Source organism: Taudactylus pleione, unplaced genomic scaffold, assembly GCF_031769625.1.
Source record: "Taudactylus pleione unplaced genomic scaffold, aTauple2 ptg001470l, whole genome shotgun sequence".
Classification (NCBI taxonomy): Eukaryota; Metazoa; Chordata; class Amphibia; order Anura; family Myobatrachidae; genus Taudactylus; species Taudactylus pleione.
In genome coordinates this window covers 478486-503332 of record NW_028285868.1, presented here as the reverse complement: position 1 = coordinate 503332, position 24847 = coordinate 478486, and the positions used below count along the sequence as shown (strand labels likewise).

The following is a 24847-nucleotide window of genomic DNA, read 5'->3' as shown; positions in this document are numbered from 1 at the left end:
CGTTATCAAGCACCTTCCCCTGTTACCACCCACATACGCCTCCTCCTGTCACTCATATTAGCAGGCATTCGCTATTTAGCGTACAAACGATTTTCGGCCGCACTGACTGGTTCGCACATGCGTATTACGATCCGTACGCATGCGCAGTTGGGCAAACATCGCTCGGAGCGAACGAGCGGCCGCATACGAGCGGCTCTGAATCAGGCCCAGTGTCAGCTGACAGCAACCAATGCTACCGTTGGGTAAAGGGCAATCAGGTGATGTAGACTGTCATGGCTGCGCCCATGACGGTAACCACAGGAACCAAATCAGAGCGAGCACATGGTTTCCTAGAAGACCCCAGGTATAATCCTCAGCGCGGCACTCGTCGCCACACCTGGCGTCTGACCGCTGATGTCAGGGGAAGCCGGCGCTGAGGTGAGCAACGGCCGATCTTTTACGTCACGCAGTCTGAGAGGTTTTTGGTCCTTCCTGCCTCCTACAGGTCTGGACTCAGGCCCCCTTGCCCCCAATGGCCTGCCTTAGCTTCACTAGGCTCTCTGGCTGCCACCGTCCCACTTACACTGTCTCCAAAGGCAGCCTGACTGATCTGCCTCCTCATCAGCCCACAACTGGACTCTCTCCACAAGACAGCCCCTAGGTGTGGCAAAACTTAGTTTAACTACCCTGTGTGGGCGGATCCCTCCAGCCCCACACAGAATCCATGGCTCACTATCCCCATCTCTGGTGATCCTGTCATACCACACAATATAACGGCATTGGTACATGGTCATGTGGATTCAGAACCCATAATAGGAGCCCAGCAGCATATTACAGACAGCAGTGAAAGGGAAGGTTGAAGCCCCCTTTGAGGATGGATGACGGCTATAGAGAGCTTGGTCACTGATATAGGTCCCTCAGTTACAGGACAATATTTCATTTTAATAAGGGAAATTTTATTGCGTGATTAAACAATATTACAATCATTTACATAAATTAGAGCAAAATAAATTAACCATACCACAGATGTGTAACATGCAGCTGATATTCCATGTACAGTAGCAGAGTTACTATAAGATATCGCTTCTCCAGCTAAAGGACATTGTATCTGACTCTTCAGCCTTACACAGGAAAGGAGAGGACACCAAACCCCAGGAACATAAAGGGGGGGGGGGGATTTCCAAATAGAGGAGAGGGTAAAAAAAACTGATACCTGTGTTTGTAATGTGGTTTTTTTTCTAAAAATATATTGAAATTTTAATATAAAATATTATAAAATTGATAACAAGAAGCCTGAGTTCCCCTTTAATGACGGACTAATATAAATATTTGTTTTCCTGTAGCATTCTCCAGTCTCAGGTATGGTGTGCTCTCTGGGCTGAAGCAATATCCCTGAGAGTGACATCACTGATAGCAAAGTGCTTCCTAGCTTGGTGATGTCACTCTTTCCTACTAGAGCATTGATAGGATGAATAATGACCCAGCCCACCAGGTTTTGCTGCTGGGATGAAATCTGAACCAGAAATGCAAACTGAGTATGAGATTTCTTTGGTACATATGTTTTACAGACATCAATTACCCCCCTGAGAGTTAGGGTAAATGGGATGATATCCAGCAAGAGTTAGAGAGACTATCCCGACTGGAGAATAGTCACATTACAGACACCGAACTGATATGTGATAACTTCTCTGACTGCCCTGTTTATACACAGGTACCGAGATGTTATATGATGTATTCTCTTAGTATATGATATACACAGGTACCGAGATGTTATATCACCGGATCATAGTATATGAAATACACAGATGCCGAGAGAATACATGACCAATTCTTAGTATATGATATAGACAGGTACCGAGATGTTATATGATGTATTCTTAGTATATGATATACACAGGTACTGAGATGTTATATGACCTGATCTTAGTATATGATATACACAGATACCGAGATGTTACATGACCTATTCTTAGTATATGATATACACAGATGCCGAGATGTTACATGACCTATTCTTAGTATATGATATACACAGATACTGAGATGTTATATGACCTATACTTAGTATATGATATACACAGATACTGAGATGTTATATGACCTATACTTAGTATATGATATACACAGATACTGAGATGTTATGACCTCTAGTTAGTATATGATATACACAGATACCGAGATGTTATATGACCTATATTTAGTATATCATATACACAGATACCGAGATGTTATATGACCTATATTTAGTATATCATATACACAGATACCGAGATGTTACATAACCTGTTCTTATTATATCATATACACAGATACTGAGATGTTATAGGACATGATCTTAGTATATCATATACACAGATACTGAGATGTTATATAACTATTCTTAGTATATGATATACACAGATACTGAGATGTTATATAACTATTCTAAGTATATGATATACACAGATACTGAGATGTTATATAGCTATTCTTAGTATATGATATACACAGATACTGAGATGTTATATAACTATTCTTAGTATATGATATACACAGATACTGAGATGTTATATAGCTATTCTTAGTATCTGTGTATATCATATACTGAGATGTTATATAACTATTCTTAGTATATGATATACACAGATACCGAGATCTTTTATGACCTATTCTTGGTATATTATTTACACAAATACTGAGATGTTACATGACCTACACTTAGTAAATAATGTACATAAATGTTCATCCCTGTGTTCGCCGCCTGTCCCCTTACAATACGCTAAGTAGCACAATGTAGTTATTAAGATATGGGTGCAGTGATAAAAATGTAGATTCTGGAGAGGAAACTCGTCACCATTCCCTGACGAAACAGTTTCATCTCCACGTCTAGGAGGAAATCTTTGGGCTTCCGGATGGGTCTCTGGAGATAAAGGATCCCGGTGTAGGGGTTGAATTTTCTTGCACTGAAATAATTTTCCTCATTTCCCTTCTTGATGTCCATGATAATATTATCCCCGGCATATGCCGGAGAAGGGGCGATCCGGAATATCTGTGCCGGGACCACCACGCCGCTTGGGAAAGTGAGCCGATGGTAGGAGATTCGCACCGGCGTGTTCTGACAGTCCAGGTAATTGGAGCAGGTGATCCGTTCACATTTCCTGTTGAATAGAAATAGATTTATATTGTCATTTCCTCTGTGACTAATTCTGGGCTCATTCTGTAACTGCGCAGAATGTTATTCGCATTCGCTATATTTACTTTTGAGGCTTTTTTTGATCATGGTGTTATATCCTAGAGGAGGGGGCAGCAAGGACGGAAAATATGTCACAAAGTCTATTCTTACTAGAGATGTGCGCTGACCCCCTTGTTTTGGTTTTGGATCTGAATTCATCTCCGTGTTTTGGTTTTGGTCTTGGATCTGGGTTTTAAAAAAAAAAAAAAAAAAAAACTTTGATAAAATGCTAAAATAACGTCATTTTTGTAATCCAAAACCCGAAATTTGGATCTAAAATTCCGAATTCTGAAATGCAGGAATGTCATATACGCGATTCGGATCTGTCCGGATTTACGAAATTGCAACAGATTTGGTTTTCTGGAGAACAGCACATCTCTAAGTGTTAGCGCTATACCCCACTATTTACCAGCACAGAACAAAATGCATTGAGCGCAGTTGGCACAATACCCAGCCTTAGTGCATTGCCCTGTATACAGCTTATCTAATACCACGCTGCAGGTACTGTATAATATCTGATATGTCACATCCAGGCCCATAACTAGGAGTGTGCGAGCGGTGCTGTCGTACAGGGCGCAGGGCTCTGTGGGCGGCACCATCGCAGCGGCTGCGGTTTTTCTCCATGCCGAGTCCCGTTGTGCTTCATTTGCAACTTTGTACATGTTTAAAACTAATTAATGTGTAGTTAAAGTCGCTGCCCAGCGTCTCTAGTGCACTGAGTCGTGTCTCGCTGCGTCAGCAATGCAAATAAGATGCAAAATGTAAAGTAATAGACATTACGCTACACCTCTCTGAGTAGCTCCGCCGCACCAGGCGTCTCACGCGGTATGGCGTATAGACGCTAGGTGTGTGAGGACGCATCTGTAGAGTTAGTCAGTCCAGAGGCGTCAACGGGTCTGGTGACACCTGGTGCGCACACTTGATACACCCCGCGTGCCAAGAAGATGCCCGGCTGGAAAGGAGGCGTGGCCTAAATAAAGGGGCATGGCCTTGCGGGGGCAGCCCAGCATCACCGTAGATGCTGGGCTGCCCCCGGAGACTGGCCAGTCTGCACCGTGCTAATCTCTTCTATGACGGGAGCCGGGTGCTGCAGGAGAACGTCACATTGTCACCGCAGACGAGACGGCATTTTGGTGTCACCGTCTCCTCCTGCCCGCACCCCCCGCATGGCGCCATTGAGCCAGTCAATTTAGTAAAACAGGTATTGGATCCCATTGCTGCTACTTAAGTTAATCCAGTTGCATCAGGGTGTAGACTTGCTAAACATGAGCTTTCCGGGCTTCATTGGTAAATATTAGGATTGACTGGTACAATACAGCAGCCGCATGGGAAGGAATATTCAGGGGAAACATGAGGGAGGTTGGGATATGTACAGACAATGAAAACATATTTCTCTATAGTGCGTAGAACTTACGTGTTGGAAACTTGTCTGTAATTTTCCGGACAGTGGAAGGACAGGCACTTGTGACCGCCCTGGATATTGTAACACTCCTCCGATGATGAGCAGTTGTGTGTCCCGATTTCACATTCGTCAATGTCTTATCCATAAACAAAAACGCCACATTAATATAGAGCCTTTATAATACACGGAAATCACAGACACTATACACATACTGGCCAACCCTCCCTGAAGAGACTCCCTGAAATAGCAGCAATCTCCCTGTCTCCCTGAAGAGTCTAAAAATCTCCCCGATTGCACCTTACCCCTATTATGAAGCTGTTATATAAAAAGATCCCCACCAATATATACATTTAAATGGAATCAATAGTATAATTTCATTGCATTGGTTATAATATAATTATTTTATATAATTATTATATATAGATATGTAGATCTTACTAACTTCTTTGGCTGGGGATGATGAAGTCCCAGGACGAAACGCGTTGGGTGTGGTTATCTCTTGCCCCATGAACTCTGAAAACCTTCTTTCCATATACTCAGATAAGCTGCTATTTTTTTACCTCTTTTTTTATTAATGAATTTTGCTACCTTTATTTATTTCCTCTGAATTCTATCCATATGTTCTTATCCTTTTTTTAATGTATTTAGAATTTTTTTTTAATTTATACTATATTTTTTATTATGTGTCTCTGAATAAATTGTGACATTTTTTATATATTGTATTTGCGCTAGTACTTTATTTGTATGGTTTATGTATACCATTTGATTCACTTACTATAGATACTTCAGAGTGGTATAGTTTTTGAGATGAATTAAAGAGTTCAGTAAGGTTACACCCTTCTTCTTTGCACTATAGCAAACTAGTCGCTCTGCAGTCAATTTAGCTCTGTCCAATTGTTTACCAATACTTTTACCAGTATTTTATTTTTGACAGAGTTGACGCCTCACATTTCAGGCTTAGTTGCTATAATTTAACACTATTTATATTTTCACTTTAGGCTCAGTTGGTATAATCTAACACTATTTCCACTCCATCACTTAGTATTGTTGGTTCCGTACCCACCTATTTTTTGTATATATATATATATATGTGTGTGTGTGTGTGTGTGTGTGTGTGTGTGTGTACATTTCTCTATCTGTAATAATTGTGTGTGGACCTGGCATGTGTGTTTGGAGGAGGGGTCAAGGGGGGGGGGGTTGGGGGCCCCAGAGATATAAGTGTATCGGGCTCCAAGATTTCTGTTGCCGGCCCTGAAGACGGAGTGCTTTGAAGACCAGAACAGTTGTGTTGCACTAAGCAATATCTGCCACTAGGTGGTGCTGCACAGATGTGTTTGTTTTTAGCTTATCTGAAAGATGAATATGATTTTAGAGATAGGTCACATATAGTCCCACTCCCTGCATGATTTGTTTATCTCACTGAACCTCTGCAGCCTGGCTCCCACCCACAGCTACCAATCAAATGTTTGTTTTTTATTTTGGAAACCGCGCTAGAATATAACACCACACTTTGTGCCTTTAGCTGTTGAGTTGTTACATTGTATTTGTGCTGTCTTGTGTTCCGTTGCTTCGTACCTTTGCACGTGAGGCCGTTTGCTGACATTGTGTAGCCGTGTTCGGGGCAGGCACACTGGTAACTCCCAGGGGTGTTAATGCAGGCGAAAACACAAATGCTTCCAATACTCTGAATACATTCATCAATATCTGGAATTGGAGAAGACAAATACTTGATTAAAATGGTCGAAAGGCTCCGCACCCCTAGAGCGCCGTTCCTGATTCATCTGCGTCAATCACTGTCACCCACTAAGGGTCAGGCAGGAGAGGGCACTACAGCCGCGCTGCGGTCATGATAGAAGAAGATGCACTAACTTTTGCACAAATTCACCCGTATTTACGGCTAAGATGAGTGCTCGGATTTTATGGCCAAGATGACGGAATCTGAGTTGTGCAAACGTTTTTCAATGGTATTTTAAGTAGAAATGAGCGGTTCGGTCTTGGCTCGGATCTTCCCAAGTTGGGATCTCAGAACGAGGCAAAACGTCATCCTTCATGGACATCTGATATACGACCTTGGCAGGAAGACCCAAGCCAAAGCTAATTTTAGTGACAGTGGGCCTGATTCAGACCCACTTGCGAGCGCTATGCGCTCGCAAGCGGGTCGATGGTGACCCAGTGCGCATGCGCACGATGGAGCCGGCTCCGTCGTGCGCATGCGCGAGACCTGGATAGCGACGGGCAAGCCGTTGCTCCGGGTCCCGCAACAAAGGGGGCGTGCTGTCAATGTTGAGTGACAGCCCCGCCCCCTTTGGTGGGCGGGCCGGGGGAGTGGCTGTCCAAACGGAGGCGTTCCAATGTGAACGCCCTTGTCTAGGGCTGTCCCCACTGACATCACGAGTGATGTCAGTAGGAGAGATTTCGGCTCTGTTTGAGCCGAAATCTCTCTGGGGTTTACGGCAACGAGACCCTACCACAAGGGTCTCGTCACAAGCCTGATGGTCGCGAAGGTCTTGACCATCGCGACCATCTTCCTGGCTGCTCGCTATAGCTGTGGGTGGTCACCCACAGCTATACGAGCGGCCAGGAGGCGGTCAAAAAAGAAAATAGCCCGGCCCTGATTCAGAGCGAGCGCTCTGTCAGAGCGTCCGACTCTGAATCAGGGCCAGTGTTTCATGTAATGAAGGGAAGGCTACTAATCTGGAAGTAAGCTGGTAATTGATACAAAATCTGTACTGTTTTCTGGAGTATCCACAATCCTGCAACATTCGCGCAATTGCGTCATTGTGGCCCTGCCAATCAATACAGAGATTACCGGCATTGTGAAGCAGTGGGCGGGGCCACGATGATGCAATTCATCACCGGGTCCGGGTATATATGGGCGGCCGGGAGAGATGCCCACTTTTCCGGGCGGCCGATTTTCAGGAGCGTCCCGGACGTTCATACATATTTTACTTTTATGAATAACAGGTAGAGGCTAAAGTTGGCCATACACTGACAATTCAGCCAATGTACGACCGTTCATTAATGATAATCGTCCAACCCTGGAAAACACCAAGAAATGACCCCTGTTGTTTTTGATTTTCAAAGATGTCGGATCTGGAAGACCCTCATTCTGCTGATTTTCGTTCAGTGTTTTGTACATCATGACGATAAATATTTGGATGCTTGGAGGCACTTTAGAATCAGTGGCATCGCTCAGAACGCCGTACACTTGGTCGTTCGTCTGAAGAGTCTTTCAGTGTATGGCCAGATTTACTGACAGGAATCCCAGTGTGCATAGGCAGAAGTATCACCCCCCAGTCGCAGCTTTGTTGCTAATTTCTTCAGCTCTGTTAAAAACTGTTACTTATTTATTGTGATTGTTACTAACAACTATACTGCAGAGTCCGATTCTTATTATTGGTCATTTAAAAGCATTGCAGACATTTCACTAACATTGACGGGAAGTTGTATGAAGCCTTTGAGACTGATAATATCATTACTACTGGACAGTGAGGTCAGGGGCTGGCTGGCAACTTTTAGCCTGGGGGGCAAATGCATGCAGGTGGCCCTGGCAGAGAAGTAGTGTGTAGCCAGGGTGCCCGAAAGAACGTGTGTGCTACGGCGCCCCCCCCCTCAAGTGTTCTAGGGAGGAGGCGGGTCCATATGGGATTAATGTAAGGTAAAAATAAAGATTAGGGGCAGCCCCCTGTCGTAGTGCCCATATGCAGTGCCACCCTGTGCCACAGGAGAGGACACCCTTATGCAGGCCTCGAGTAGTGCCCCCAGTAGTGATCCCCCCTATGCAGTGCCCCTTGTGCCCCAGTAGTAAGCCCCTTATATAGTGCCCCCAGTAGTGGTAACCCTTATGCAGTGCCCCTTAAACAGTGGCCCCAGTTGTAGTCTTCCCCCTATGCAGTACCCCCACTATTGCCCTTTATATAGAGCCCCCAGCAGTGGTCCCTCGGTGCAGTGCCCCCAGTGGTAGTCCCCTCCCCCCTATGTAGTGCCCCTAGTAGTAGTCCCCTCCCCCCTATGCAATGCCCCTAGTAGTAGTCCCCTCCCCTTGTAGTGCCCCTAGTAGTAGTCCCCCCCAGTAGTAGTACCCCCCTTGTAGTGCCCCCAGTAGTAGTAGTCCCCCCTTGTAGTGCCCCCAGTAGTAGTCCCCCCCTTGTAGTGCCCCCAGTAGTAGTAGTCCCCCCCTTGTAGTGCCCCCAGTAGTAGTAGTCCCCTCCCTTGTAGTGCCCCCAGTAGTAGTAGTCCCCCCTCTTGTAGTGCCCCCAGTAGTAGTAGTCCCCCCCTTGTAGCGCCCCCAGTAGTAGTAGTCCCCCCCTGTAGTGCCCCCAGTAGTAGTAGTCCCCCACACCAGGTAGCGCCCCCAGTAGTAGTAGTCCCCCCTTTGTAGTGCCCCCAGTAGTAGTAGTCCCCCCCTTGTAGTGCCCCCAGTAGTAGTAGTCCCCCCCTTGTAGCGCCCCCAGTAGTAGTAGTCCCCCCCTTGTAGCACCCCCAGTAGTAGTAGTCCCCCCTTGTAGTGCCCCCAGTAGTAGTAGTCCCCCCCACCTTGTAGCGCCCCCAGTAGTAGTAGTCCCCCCTTTGTAGTGCCCCCAGTAGTAGTAGTCCCCCCCTTGTAGCGCCCCCAGTAGTAGTAGTCCCCCCCTTGTAGATCCCCCAGTAGTAGTAGTCCCCCCCTTGTAGCGCCCCCAGTAGTAGTAGTCCCCCCTTGTAGTGCCCCCAGTAGTAGTAGTCCCCCCCTTGTAGTGCCCCCAGTAGTAGTAGTCCCTCCCTTGTAGTGCCCCCAGTAGTAGTAGTCCCCCCCTTTGTAATGCCCCCAGTAGCAGTAATCCCCCCCTTTGTAGTGCCCCCAGTAGTGGTCTCCTCCTTATAGTGCCAGACCCCCCGCAGTAGACACACATAATATAAAAAAAAAAAAACACTTACCTGACACCCGCTCCTGGTCCTGCTCCCGCCGCCGAGATCAGCTCCTCCATCCGCCGCTTTGCATTATGGGAGTGACGCGTCATGGGAGTGACGCGTCACTCCCATTACCCACTACGGGAGCCGGAAGATGTCCGGCAGTGTGTTTGTGCTGTGTAGCGCTGACCGAACTCCGTCCGGTCAGCGCTACACACGCGGTGCAGTCTGTGTCACAGTGACACAGACTGCCCTCGGCCCGCATGACGCTGCGGCCCGGGGGGCACATGGCACCCTGCCCCCAGGCCCAGCCCGCCACTGAGTGAGGTATTTGCTTGCGTGGAACCTGCCAAACATGCGCCCGTTACCTTCACATGTGATGCCGTCATCGCCCAGCTTGTAGCCCGGCTTACAGTAGCACTGATAGGAGCCGTATATGTTGCTGCACTCCTGGTTACACGGGTTCTCCTCACACTCGTTCACATCTGGAGAGAGGACACATTTCAGCGTCACCGATTTATTCAGGATAATGTAAGACACTGATGCAACGTCCCCCTTCTCTTCCTAATCCTCCCCACCCCACACCGTAACCCTCCCCGTTAGTGCCTAACCCTAACCCTCTCCCCTTAGTGCCTAAACCTAACTGTCCCCTCTTAGTGCCTAACCCTAACTCCCCAGTGGTGCCTAACCCTCCACACGCCGTACCCTAACCCTCCCCGTTAGTGCCTAACTCTAACTCTCCCCCCTTGGGGCCTAAACCTAACTGTCCCCTCTTAGTGCTAACCCTAACCCCCCCAGTGGTGCCTAACCCTAACCTCCCCCAAAAGCCTAACCCTAACCTCCCCCAGTGGTGCCTAACCCTAACCTCCCCCCCAAAGCCTAATCCTAATGCCCTCCAGTGGTGCCTAACCCTAACCTCCCCCAGTGGTGCCTAACCCTAACCCCCCCGGTGGTGCCTAACCCTAACCCCCCAGGTGGTGCGTAACCCTAACCTCCCCCCTAAAGCCTAGTCCTAACGCCTTCCAGTGGTGCCTAACCCTAACCTCCTCCCCAAAGCCCAACCCCCCAGTTGTGCCTAACCCTAACCTCCCACCCATAGCCTAATCCTAACCCCCCAACGTAGTGCCTAATGCTCCCCGCGCGGCTAACAGCTAAGGGCGCCCTGCTTACCTTCAACCAGGATTTCAACAGACGGAATCCCCGCCGTCAGTTTTTTGCCTACATCCCGGGCTTTTCTCACCGTCCCATATTAAGCTAGAACAGGTAAATAAATGCGTCAGTATTTACCTTCGCAATGTTTTCCATCCTGCGTTGACCGAAATCCGGCAAAGCACGAGCACCGGTAAGAACCCACCGTATTCTCGCAGGTATGGTGGCACAGCCGCCCAGGATATAACCAGCATTCATTTATGTCTGAAATAACGGAAGTCTTCTTTAGGCAGCACCAAGCCAAGTATATGCAGTGTGAGTAATAACAGGCACAGTAACCCGTCTATAACTATGGGTATAATACAACTCAGTAACAGATAAAGAGCGTGAAAGGACAATATACAAAATCCATTATCAAACAACAGACGGTGTCCTGGCAGGTTCATGGGATACTGATAAATTGTATCTGCCTGTGTTCAATGGGGAATCAGGGCCTGATTTAGCAGAGGACGTTATGGCGATTACGGACACAGATCGAGCGATTGTTTGCCAATGCGCATTCATATAAGCTGCACTGCGCGTTCTCAGTGATAGTATTGTGATTACGGACGCGCAGAGGAATCTATCGCAAAGTGAGTGACAGGCTGTCAGCGTTTGGGGTGGTAACGGGGGTGTGGTCGGTAGAACACAGGTGTGTCTGTCTGTTTGAACGCCGTTTCTTGGGCGTGCATAAATTAGCCACTGCGATTGCATACACAGCATGAGAGCTCTCTGTGTGCAAGGAGACTTGCAGTGTCTGCGGCTGGCCAGACTTTTTGCGTGACTGCCCATGTGCGTCGATGGTACCGATGTTTACACAGAAGAGCGACATTGGACGGATATGAGAAGGCGGCACTGGTCATTTTTATGTCGGCTGTTCTTTGGCAGGCATTAGGATATTTTAGCAAATGCGATCCGTAGGCGTTTGCAGTTGCGATTGTATTTGCGTCTGCTGCTGAATCAGATATGAAGTTCGCCCCAAACCCGCAGATCTTTCCGCAGCCTCAGGTGACAGTGATACGTATTAAGCATATGGCTCACATCAAACGGAACGCCCAATAATGTGCGCATATAAAGTTTAAAAGTGATATAAAGGGAAACCTAATATCTCACTATTATCAAAATTCTGATGAAATATACCCCAGGGAGAAAATAAGAAAACCGTAAGTTAATTAAGGATGTAGATGAAAAGTAATAGTAAAAGGAGTCAGTACTTTGATATAAGGTTGGTCACACGATGGGCGGGATGTACTAAAGGAAAAATGCGGTAAAAACCCAATTTTCTGGGTTTTTACCGCATTTCCATATGTACTAAGCACCGGCCACCCTATTATCGGTAAGGAGGATAACGCCCCCAAAAAACTGGCGTTACCCTATAGAAGCCTATGAACTTCTTACCGCAACCTGCACCCAACGCTTTGCCGCCCCGCCATTGCCCAGCTATGGCCCCCACTCACCTGACTCTCCATGGTCGCCGGCCGTGCTCCTCCTGGGTCCTCCGCCTCCTCCTGCTCCTAATCTTCTTTGCAGAGAGGAGGAGGAGCCCGGGACTTCCTGCACAGGTCACCAGCAGGAAGTTCCCGAGGCTCGGAGGGGGCGGGGTCCCACGGAGACCCCCTCACCCGGCGCCGGCAGCTTCACAAAGGGCAGCTCTTATCGCTGCGATTAGCATGGTTGCAGTGACTGGCGGAATGGTCACCTCAACCTTAGTACATCCCGCCCGATGTGAGTCCATCTGTACCCAGCATGGCTGATCTTAAGCTCCCATCAAGCCTGGTCTTTTTTGGTCTTATCAAGATCACTCAGGTATTTACACTCTGCCCTTATCCACTGCATTCAATACGTCTACTATAGGTAGCTAATGTCAGCTCACTGTCTAATATATCCCTCCCCTTATCATGCACCATTGTTACAAGATAGCCAACACCATTCTCTTCATATGACAGTGGTCATGATGTTTTGGTTCATGGATATATATATATATATATATATATATATATATATATTATATTATACTGGTGTCCCAGGCAACTTCTCTGCCTAAGCTACAATATCAAAAGGGTCAGTTTCAATATAGGAGGCTGCCACCAGGTGGAGCCATTATGCCACAAGACAGCAACAGCACAAGGTGTTTGTGGTTGCACATGCTCAGTGGAAACTGGGAGACCACGAGGAGTAGAGTGCAGAGCAGGGTGAGCTGCTGCAGGTCTGCTGAGAGACTGGGTAAAGTATTATCGCTGAAGTGATGAGGTGACAGAAGCCACCGAATACCCGCTGGTGGTGCGCTGTGACCGCTGCAGAAGCACAAACTGAGACTGAGAGCTTGAGACAGTGCATCAGTACTGGGAGCTGCAGCTGGATCTGTGGAGGCTGTGAGTGAGTAAAAGAGCTGTGAAAGGGAAACATCCCTACTGCTTCGGAGCTACTGAGACCTGTTACAGAGCTATTGTGAGAGTGTATGAGAGATACTGAGAATTATTGACAGATACAGAGGATTGCTTGAAAATTCTGAGATCTGCTATATTTCAAGTACTGTGTTATCCTGAATTGTGTAGGAGACTAGGTTTGAGTAAACAGCGTGATATTCATCTTGTTTGAGCTACTAGAGAAACAGTGCCTAAGTTTGTCAGTGTAAAGAGTGGCAGTCATTTTGTGTGAATACTAAGCTGTGCAGTGCTGAAGCTATTGGGATATATTGCAAGTGGAACTGTGTTTATTGTGCTGTATCATTGGAAAGCCAAAGCTATTGCTCTCTGGAATCAAGAAACAACAGCATTTTGTAATTACCAATTGTGCATTACAAATACATGCAGGTTATAGGTTAGTGATCGTCCAGCAACAGAACTTTAGAGTAAAATACTGAATAATTTTGAAGTTTCTGCTAAATCTGCTGAGTAATAATCTGTGTTGCTATTACTGTATATCTATATTTAGCAAAGGTTAATGTGTGTTTAAAGTATAGTATAGTGAGAAAGCCAAGATATTGCCTTTTTCCTAGTTATAACCAAAGGAGTTGCTGCAGTAGCAAAGATTAAGAATCACAGTTTAACTATTTAAAAGTGTTGTCATCTCAGGGCTGATTCTCTACGGATCGCTATTCTGCTTATACGCACGCAGCGCAGGTGCTAATATCAGCGGTGATATGTAAATGTTTTCATTCACATTGCGATCGCAGCCTAACATAAGGACGCCCTTACACACATCCGTATACTTTGTCAACATAGCAAAATAATCGGTAACATCGAGTAACATCGGACCCATATGCACAGTAAGGCAGGTCAGACCTCACTTAGGAACTGCTAACTTCAGCGCACGCTATGAGTCCTCAGGCTGTGTATGGTATCACAGTGGATGGTTTATGCACACCCCTGCAACGCTGTTCCAACGCACTGGCACGCCTGCATTCGCTCGACCACCCCCCGTCACCCCACCCACAAACAGCACTTCCTGTCAATCACTTTGCCATGGGTCTGCGTACCCTCTGCGATCGCTTTCCTGATCGCAGTGGCTGTTCGCGCACTGCGATGCATGCTCAGTACACAACAATTGGCCGATTGCGTGCGTATAAGCAACTACGTTCCTTGCTGAATCAGACCCTCAGCTGTAAGGTACCATCTCCACCTAACTTACCTGTACCCCAGCCAACTCTCAGGCTGACTGTCTGAAATACCAGTATATATTGTGACTTTGCTTTGTAAAAGGCGGACATTTAGAAGGTAAAATATAAGTATAAATAACCGGCGACTAGCGGGCAATTTGCGCTTATTAGTATTAGGAAAGATAAAGCAGTGAGGGAACTGCGCTTACCCATGCATATCCTTCTGAATGCGTCATAGCGATACCCAGCCTTACAGTCACAGCGGTACGTCCCGGGGAGGTTGTAGCAGGATTGTTCTGTAGTACAGTTATGTGATGCGTCGCTGCATTCGTCAATGTCTGCAATAAAGAAGTAATGGCAAAGCTGAAACAGTCTGATCCACAGACGCCGTCATGACGGGAAATATAATCAACTGTTATAGACGTGTAATGCCCAAGGTGGTCCAGCTGCCTCTCCCCCCCCTCCCGCTTCACCCAAGGCCGCTCCGGCTGCGCTTTGATTGACAAGATAAGTGGAGGCAGGAGAGGGAGAATTTCTTCCTACTTATCTCATGCTCCTGTCAGTGAGGACAGTGAGGACAGGAGACAGGGGGGAAATGTATCAAACTTCCAAAAGTGAACAGACATAGAAGTTTCCCATAGCAACGAATCAGCTTCTAACTATCATTTTATAGAATGTACTACGTAAATCATATCTAGATACTCCCCCCCCCTAGAGTTCTCCTACACCAGTTCTTGCAGAGCAACTGGTGACCGCTGGGCCGGGAGAGGCAAATTAAGGGCCAGTAGGCAAAGTGAGGACTCTGTCTAGGGCTCTGCTGCCTGCGGGATCTGTAGCCATTGTTAAACTTAATGAGGCTCCTCTCCCTTATTTTCAATAACTTTTCACTATGCTGCAAAACAAGTATCACTGATTAATCAACACCAATTACAGCCGGAGCCCTGTTACATTGATGCATGTAGTAGAAGTATTCTGAAGCTAGTCCTGGCTGCTGTGCAAGGCTCTTGTAGGAACATAGGGCCTGATTCAGAGCCGTTCGCAATTTGCGGACGTTCGTTCAGGAAAAGGGGCTGGCTATTTAAATGAACCGTTCGCTCTTTGCGGTCTGTTCACGCCGCTATGTCTGAACGAGCGAACAAAACATGAGAACGTAATTTAGAAAAAAACGCCCCCTGGCCGCTCGCATCCTACGTCATGTCCGCTATTTATTAGATTAATCGAGTACATCGACCAGGGTATGAACTGCTCGCTATTCTTGGGGTTGGTTTTTCCTACCACAATCATGCGAGCAGTTCTGGCTATAAAATAACCCAGTGACGTGGTCAATGACGCTGCTGTATTAATTATGCACACCCATAAAACGCCCGTTTTGACCTTTAAGCACGCCTGCGTTCTGATCTCCACTCCCCATTTTCAAGCACCTTCCCCTGTTACCACCCACATACGCCTCCTCCTGTCACTCAAATTAGCAGGCATTTGCAATTTAGCGAACAAACGATTTTCAGCCGCAATGACTGGTTCGCGCATGCGTATTATGATCCGTATGCATGCGCAGTTGGGCAAACATCGCTCGGAGCGAACGAGCAGCCACTTGCGTCCGGCTCTGAATCAGGCCCATAGTCGGAATACACGCCATGCAGGAGACTCTTTCGGCTGAGCATGTAGGAGGAAACGGACGAATCATCGGTGCTACCACCACACAATTATCGGTCCAAACGCCCAGCTAGTAAAACTGGAGGCATTAAATAACTATACAGTATATTTTATCCAACAGTGCCCCATATCTTAAAGCATCAAAAATAAATGAGACCTAATGATTGTCTCATTTTAAAAGCAAAAATTGCGGCATTCAGGGCAGCAGGTCACGAGGTCGGAGAATTACAGCAGATCCGTGAGACGAGCATCCGCTCGGCCCAAACCTGCATTAAGCTGCAGAACACTGATGTTTTCACACTGTTCTGTACTTGTAATGAACTCTCACCAATGCACATTGTCCCGTTCTCGTTTGATTTATATCCTCTGTTACAATTCAAGTTTATTCTCTGGCAGACGTAGGACCCCATGGTGTTTACACAGCTAAAACCGGGCTTACAGGGAGCCGGAGTGGAGGCACATTCATTTATATCTGGAAAATAGCAACAATATGTATAAAGTACAATATTCACACACAAACATTTCTTACAGGGAAATAGATATCAAATTGATAGATAGACATGAGATAGATAGATAGATAGATAGATAGATATGAGATAGATAGATAGATAGATAGATAGATAGATAGATAGATAGATAGATAGATATGAGATAGATAGATAGATATGAGATAGATATGAGATAGATAGATAGATAGATATGAGATAGATAGATATGAGATAGATAGATAGTTAGATATGAGATAGATAGATAGATAGATAGATAGATAGATAGATAGATAGATAGATATGAGATAGATAGATAGATAGAGATGAGATAGATAGATAGATAGATACCTTGGCAAACTCCCTCCTCTAATAGAAATCCAGTCTTACATATGACCTCCGGGACACATAGGAATGATTGCGCAGTATTAATGCAGCGTTCGCCGTGTAGACACGTGTGTGTGTTTAGGGCGCATTCATCGACATCTGCAGATCACATACAATGCAGAGAGGAAATATGAGAGAGATAATAGTACACTGAGTATCTGCACTGTTAGAATAATGTACCATCATTATAGATTTATAGCGCACGTTCGTTATATCAGGAAAACAATATGCGCAGCTTCTGTCCAGCAATCTCCCAGGCGCTATAACACGGATCAGTACCTCATCACCCTATACTATAGATGCTTCCTATATTCCCATGGCCACAATGCAGACCCCCTGGTGGTGATCTGTATACAATATACCTCTCTGCCACTTTTAGTAAGTACAATATTTTTTCATCCTGTTTTCTTTTGGGATAATAAGAGCACGGAGAAGTAACATGAAATATGGCTGTAGCTTGTGGCCAAGCGCCATTCCCCAGAATTACAGAATGTTTTGCTTTTATTAATTTTATATAACACAATATTCCCACTTTTATTATTTCCCTTGTTCTCTTCAATTCAAACCTTTTGGGACAAAATACATATATTTTTTATTTTTGAAAGGCAGAAGAAAAACTGCTGCAATGGTGAGAAAAATAATATATTAAGTGATGGCGCTTGATAGACCAATTAAATACAGGCTTCTTCTAACTATATATAAAAGATTATTAATATCAGCAGTACATTCCCAATACTGCTGGCACTAATGGATAATAAGGTAGTAACAAATGCACAGACCTATGTAAATACAATGTATCCTATTAGCAGGGCCGGAGCAAGGTTTACCGGTGCCCTAGGCAACATTTCATCAACCTCCCGTGATCCCTCCAATTCATAATATGCCACGCATCAGTCTCCCCAGTTAAATAACATGCCACACAGCAGTGTCCCAAATTCATAATATACTATATAGATTACACACAGCAGAGCGCCAAAATCATAATGTAGCTCTCAACAAATTCATAATATGCCACTCAGCTGTGCCACAAATTCATTATAAGCCACTCAGCTGTGCCACAAATTCATTATAAGCCACTCAGTCATGAATTATGCCATTCATTGTTTTTTTGTGGACTCAGCAGCGCCCTCCAGTGGCCGGCTCCCTTAGGTGGCTCCCTAAGGTTGCCTAATGGTAGCACCAGCCCTGCCTATTAGGTATATGGCTTACGCACTCATAGTGATCCCTGCTCACCAGAAGATAATCAGTCAGATCTCCATACAGTAGATATTCTCCACAGCCGGGCAAACAGGAGATCAGGGCTGGTGAGCAATGAGATGAATGCAGCAGTATTACAGACAGGCCCCTATCAACTAGTTTCTATTCAGGAGCTTTTTCAAGTTTCCTGTTTGCCCGGCTGTGGACTTGCCATCATTCTAACTTACAGTGGACTGGCTGCTCCTCCCTCCCTGTGTACAAGCATCAGTGAAGAGTGTGGCTGTTAGCCGAGGTCCTTGCCACACATAGGACATACAAGCAGGCTTGCCATTCATACCAGCTGATATCTGCCATCCACGGCTGCTCTGCCACTCCTGAGGCTGAAGAGCTGTAATATCGGGCACAGTGAGACCTGGCCCGGGACAATCAGTGCTGCACACTAGTTACTCACTACAAGTGTTATGTGAGCAGCTGTATATGCAGGTACTAGCCTTTTCATATGAATACAGCCCGGCATCAGAGTCTGTCCCCTGGGGAGTATTCCAGTGGAGAATCATAGTAACTAATCTCAGGAATTGCTGTGATTTTATACTACTCACATGACGTCCTATTATTACTGATCCAGCATATTCATTGCTCTGCAGAGAATATCTATGGAGATCTGACTGGTTATCTCCTGGTGAGCAGTGATCATTATGAGTGCATAAGCCATACACCTAATAGGATGCATTGTAATTACATAGGTTTGTGCATTTGTTACATTGTATTTACATAGGTCTGTGCATTTGTTACATTGTATTTACATAGGTTTGTGCATTTATTACATGGTATATAAATAGGTTTGTGCATTTGTTACATTGTATTTACATAGGTTTGTGCATTTGTTACATTGTATATACATAGGTCTGTGCATTTGTTACATTGTATATACATAGGTTTGTGCATTTGTTACATTGTATTTGCATAGGTCTGTGCATTTGTTACATTGTATTTACATAGGTTTGTGCATTTGTTACATTGTATTTACATAGGTTTGTGCATTTGTTACATTGCATATAAATAGGTTTCTGCATTTGTTACATTGTATTTACATAGGTTTGTGCATTTGTTACATTGTATTTACATAGGTTTGTGCATTTGTTACATTGTATATACATAGGTTTGTGTGCATTTGTTACATTGTATATACATAGGTTTGTGCATTTGTTACATTGTATATACATAGGTTTGTGCATTTGTTACATTGTATTTACATAGGTCTGTGCATTTGTTACATTGTATTTACATAGGTTTGTGCATTTGTTACATTGTATATACATAGGGTTGTGCATTTGTTACATTGTATTTACATAGGTCTGTGCATTTGTTACATTGTATTTACATAGGTTTGTGTGCATTTGTTACATTGTATATAAATAGGTTTGTGCATTTGTTACATTGCATTTACATAGGTTTGTGCATTTGTTACATTGTATTTACATAGGTTTGTGCATTTGTTACATTATATATACATTGGTTTGTGCATTTGTTACATTGTATATACATTGGTTTGTGCATTTGTTACATTGTATATACACATAGGTTTGTGCATTTGTTACATTGTATATACATAGGGTTGTGCATTTGTTACATTGTATTTACATAGGTCTGTGCATTTGTTACATTGTATATACACATAGCTTTGTGAATTTGTTACATTGTATTTACATAGGTTTGTGCATTTGTTGCATTGTATTTACATAGGTTTGTGCATTTGTTACATTGTATTTACATAGGTTTGTGCATTTGTTACATTGTATTTACATAGGTCTGTGCATTTGTTACATTGTATTTACATACAGTAGATTTGTGCATTTGTTACATTGTATTTACATAGGTCTGTGCATTTGTTACATTGTATTTACATACAGTAGATTTGTGCATTTGTTACATTGTATTTACATAGGTCTGTGCATTTGTTACATTGTATTTACATACAGTAGGTTTGTGCATGATTGGCAGCAGTATTGGGATTGTACTACTGATATTCATAATCTTATATTGTATGTGTTTTTTAAATAAATGTTTTTTTATATATAGTCAGAAGAAGCCTGTATGTAATTGGTCTATCAAGTACCATCACTTAATATATTATTTTTGTCACCATTGAGAGCAGTTATTTATTTATTTTTCTTCCTTTCTTTATAGTAATTACTATGTACTGCCAGGTGGCTTCTGGCATTAATATTAGCAGCAGCACGTGGTGATGTTTACATAATCTATTGATTGATCATTATATGCAGCTATATCACACTAAATATTAGTATATAGCCAGTGGTTGTCTAGCACCAGGTTTTAGCAGCTTAGGTTTTACCGACAGCTGATATCCATTTTCCTTTGTGTTATATATTTTTATTTTTGCATTCATATATATGTGATCAACATTTTTATCTTTGTATCGTTTAGCCACCAGCTTCCAAAAAAAAACCCCTTTTGGGACCAGTTTTTACCACCCCCAAGAAGAGGAACAAGGGACCTAAACCAACTGCACTTTATGAAAGATCTTTTCCTTGTATATTCCTTGGTCAAATTGTTTTTTTTGTTTCAGTTATGATTTACCACAAAAACAAAGTATTAAAATAGTTTTCACTTAAGTGATTAAAACGTTAGTCGGCAAGGGAGAGGGCAATTTTGTGGGGTAACAAGCTGGAAAGTTTTTTTTTAAAAATGGCCAGAGAGCTGCTGAAAGTCAACTTTTTTGTTTGTGAAAAAGTCTAATGGTGTTTTTGATTTTGGGAGACATCAGTTGTCTCATGATAATAACTGGGAATCCCATTCTGCAGTATGGTTACATGCCAACAGACTGGCACAGATTGATGAGCCGAGCGTCCTAGGCCTGTGTATCAGACTGTACGTACCTTTATCAGGCTTAGGGGTGGCTTCTGTCTTAGGCGGAACTTTTATGTCGGGCGGAATAAGTTGCTCTTCTCCGCTGCAGCACAGGATTATCATATGGTTACACGGGTAGCCCAGATTTAGGTTGGACTCACAGGAGTGACCCTCCTTCCTGATCTTAAGACCCAAAGAGCAGCAGTCGCAGCATAGCTGGATGGGGACATAAAATGGACATTAAAAACATGTTTCCTACATTGATGACACATACATGATAAATGTTCCATTTTATTGTCCTTTTATAAAGGCTATTTATTAGCCAGTAATCACTTGAGATTACTATTACTCTTCATTTATATATTACACAGCCATTTACAGATAATGTTTAATCATTTAGGGGGAGATGTGACAAGTTGAGAAGTAGCCCATAGCAACCAATCAGCATCTGTCATTTATCTAGCACAGTCTATAAAATGACAGCTAGGAACTGATTGGTTGGTTTGGGCAACTTCACTTTATCACTCTCGAAAGTTTGATACATCTCCCCCTTAGTCCTCCTGCACCAGGGTGTGGCCACGTCATGTATCCCTGCAGGCATGTCAAGCATGGGGCCAGCCCCCTGTTCACTAAATCTCTCTGAATCCAATTTTGAGCTGCGGGGAAGACCTGTGAATATGTAAGGAGAACATACAAACTCCGGCTCTAAGCAAATTGATGCCCTAGGCAAGATTTTTGTTGGTGACCCCTAGCAGATAATCCCACCACCAAGCTTTAGTGTTTATACATGGACACCAAACATAGCACCACTATACCATTAGCAGAGCCCCACCGTCTGGATGCCCCGTCCCCGCAACCGCCTGTTCCACTGCTGCCTGCCCTCTCGCTGTTTGTTGCTGCAGGGCCTGAATGCAGCTCAGCTGACAGCTCTGATCAACCCCAGCAGCAGCAAACAGTGGACGCTGCGCAGCGGCAGCAGAAGCTACCCCAGCTGTGCCTCAGTGTCTGCCCCAAACCTCTGCCAACTGCCGGCCTAGGTGGGCTTGGATGCCCCTAGGCATTTGCTTAGTTAGTGCCCATGCCTAGGGCCGGCTCTGCCTCACAGATAGGGCGCTTGATATGATTAAACCATACATGCCTAACCTCCCGGTTTTCGCGGGAGGCTCACGATTTTTCAGGTAAACCCCACGGCACCCCCGGAAAGGTAGGCACTTCTCCCGCATTCTGCCCACTTCCTAGTGTAGTGGGCAGAATGGGGAGAATTTCCACAGCGAATCACAGTGAATTCTCAGTGAATCGCATCATTTAGCTCTGCCCCTATTTAAATTTAAGCCAATCGCGGCAATTTGCAATAAAGTGGCAGGGCTTAATGACGCAAACCGTCAGGACCCGCTCCTGACACAGCCCACCTTCTTCTCCTACCAAGGCTTCTCCCAGGGAGGAGGAGCCAAAGGTAGGCAACTATGGATTAAACCCAGGGTCCCAGCGCTATGAGACACCAAGGGATTCCACAGCCCAACGGGGGCAGGAACACTGTAATGAAACTACACAGGGCCTGTGTAGGTTATCACAAAAGAGACAAGAGGGGACTCTTTGTTTCCTAAAAATTAACCGACTTTATGGTGGCACAATGGTTAGCATTGCTGCCCCACAGTCAATGCTGTGGTGTTTGTATCTTTAAATGGAGTTTCTCCAGGTGCTCCACTCTCCTCCCACAGGAAATAGGGCAAAGACTGATAGGGAAAATTCAATATTTTGATATTTAGAAAGAGCTGTGTAATATTTTTTGTGATATATAAATAAATAATAATAGTGCTAGTAATAATAATAATAATACTAATACTAATAGTAGTAGTAGTAGTAGAAATAATAATAGTAGTGTAAACAATAATAATAGTGCTAATAATAATAATAGTAGTAGTAGTAGTAGTAGTAGTAGTAGTAGTAGTAGTAATAATAGTAGTGTAAATAATAATAATAATAGTGCTAATAATAATAATAGTAGTAGTAGTAGTAATAATAATAGTAGTGTAAATAATAATAATAGTGCTAATAATAATAATAATAATAATAATAATAGTAGTAGTAGTAGTAATAATAACAATAGTAGTGTAAATAATAATAATAGTGCTAATAATAATAACAATAATAGTAGTAGTAGTAGTAATAATAATAGTAGTGTAAACAATAATAATAGTGCTAATAATAATAATAATAATAATAGTAGTAGTAATAATAATAGTAGTGTAAATAATAATAGTGCTAATAATAATAATAATAGTAGTAGTAGTAATAATAATAGTGCTAATAATAATAGTAGTAGTATTAGTAGTAGTAATAATAATAGTAGTGTTAATAATAATAATAGTACTAATAATAATAATAATAGTAATAATAATAATAGTAGTGATAATAATAATAGTGCTAATAATAATAATAATAGTAGTAGTAGTAGTAATAATAATAGTAGTGTAAATAATAATAATAGTGCTAATAATAGTAGTAGTAGTATTAGTAGTAGTAGTAATAATAATAGTAGTGTAAACAATAATAATAGTGCTAATAATAATAATAATAATAGTAGTAGTAATAATAATAGTAGTGTAAATAATAATAGTGCTAATAATAATAATAATAATAATAATAATAATAATAATAATAGTAGTAGTAGTAGTAATAATAATTGTGCTAATAATAATAGTAGTAGTATTAGTAGTAGTAATAATAATAGTAGTGTTAATAATAATAATAGTACTAATAATAATAATAATAATAATAGTAATAATAATAATAATAATAATAGTAATAATAATAATAGTAGTGATAATAATAATAGTGCTAATAATAATAGTAGTGTAAATAATAATAGTGCTAATAATAATAATAGTACTACTACTACTACTACTACTAATAATAATAATAGTAATAATAATAATAGTAGTGATAATAATAATAGTGCTAATAATAGTAGTAGTAATAATAATAGTAGTGTAAATAATAATAGTGCTAATAATAATAATAGTAGTAGTAGTAGTAGTAGTAGTAGTAATAATAATAGTAGTGTTAATAATAATAATAATAATAATAGTACTAATAATAATAATAATAGTAATAATAATAATAGTAGTGATAATAATAGTGATAATAATAATAATAGTAGTAGTAATAATAATAGTGCTAATAATAATAATAATAGTAGTAGTATTAGTAGTAATAATAATAGTAGTGATAATAATAATAATAATAATAATAATAATAGTAGTGATAATAATAATAATAATAATAATAATAATAATAATAATAATAATATAGAGACATGGATTTAGAAGGTGCAATATCTGAAACGGCCAGCAGGTGTCATATATTGCCAGCATTACAGGATAAGTATGAATGAATTTGCTATTTGTGTTGTTGCAAGTTAAGTATAACCAAGATGGTTCCTTACTGGATGGATGGAAGTTAGCAGGTCAGACATAGGACAATCTAGATGGACCTTGGAGAGTACAATAACCACCATCATCTTTCCCCAGTATATGATTTATAATAATGTAATTGTGTATAATCAGGGGCGTATTAAGAGAGGAGAGGCCCCTTGTGCAGTCTCCCTCCGGGATCCCAATCCTCTCTGCTCGGCTGCCAGTGCAGCAGACTTCGGGGACTAGAGTAGACTCTTGTGCTATGCCGGAGTCTACTGCGCACATGCAGTTCACCGGGAAAATGGCGCGGCAGCCATTTTCCCAGTGATCTCCCCCCTGCGCCTGCGTCAAACGCCAGGAAAATGGCCATGGTGGCCATTTTCCAGGCGATTTGCAGAGCAATGGTACCAGCTACGTGGGATTCCGGAGAGGTAAGTATTTAATAAATGGGTGCAGAGTGTGCGGTGGGGGCCCCCCTGGACTCAGGGACCCGTGTACACCGCGCACCCTGCGCCCATTATATATACGCACCTGTGTATAATTTAGATACACCAGATAGATAGACAGATATATGGA

General features: G+C 43.1%; 1 protein-coding gene across 3 annotated transcripts in view; it reads right to left on the bottom strand.

Moving 5' to 3' along the window:
• Nucleotides 1–913: 913 nt before the first annotated feature.
• The window catches only part of FBLN2 (fibulin 2), a 102274-nt gene continuing 78340 nt past the window's right edge, over nt 914–24847 (bottom strand). For 2 of the 3 annotated variants that reach the window (XM_088463834.1, XM_088463836.1), the window contains 9 exons: nt 20885–21071; nt 16755–16889; nt 16247–16390; nt 14475–14603; nt 10767–10892; nt 9848–9964; nt 6168–6296; nt 4605–4728; nt 914–3116 (listed from right to left, as the gene is read on the bottom strand). In XM_088463834.1, the coding sequence (XP_088319960.1) occupies nt 2759–3116; nt 4605–4728; nt 6168–6296; nt 9848–9964; nt 10767–10892; nt 14475–14603; nt 16247–16390; nt 16755–16889; nt 20885–21071 (1449 nt within the window). In that variant the 3' untranslated portion in view covers nt 914–2758. Of the gene's footprint in view, nt 3117–3229; nt 3377–4604; nt 4729–6167; nt 6297–9847; nt 9965–10766; nt 10893–14474; nt 14604–16246; nt 16391–16754; nt 16890–20884; nt 21072–24847 lie in introns of those variants that run through there. The other variant, XM_088463837.1, reaches the window with a different exon arrangement.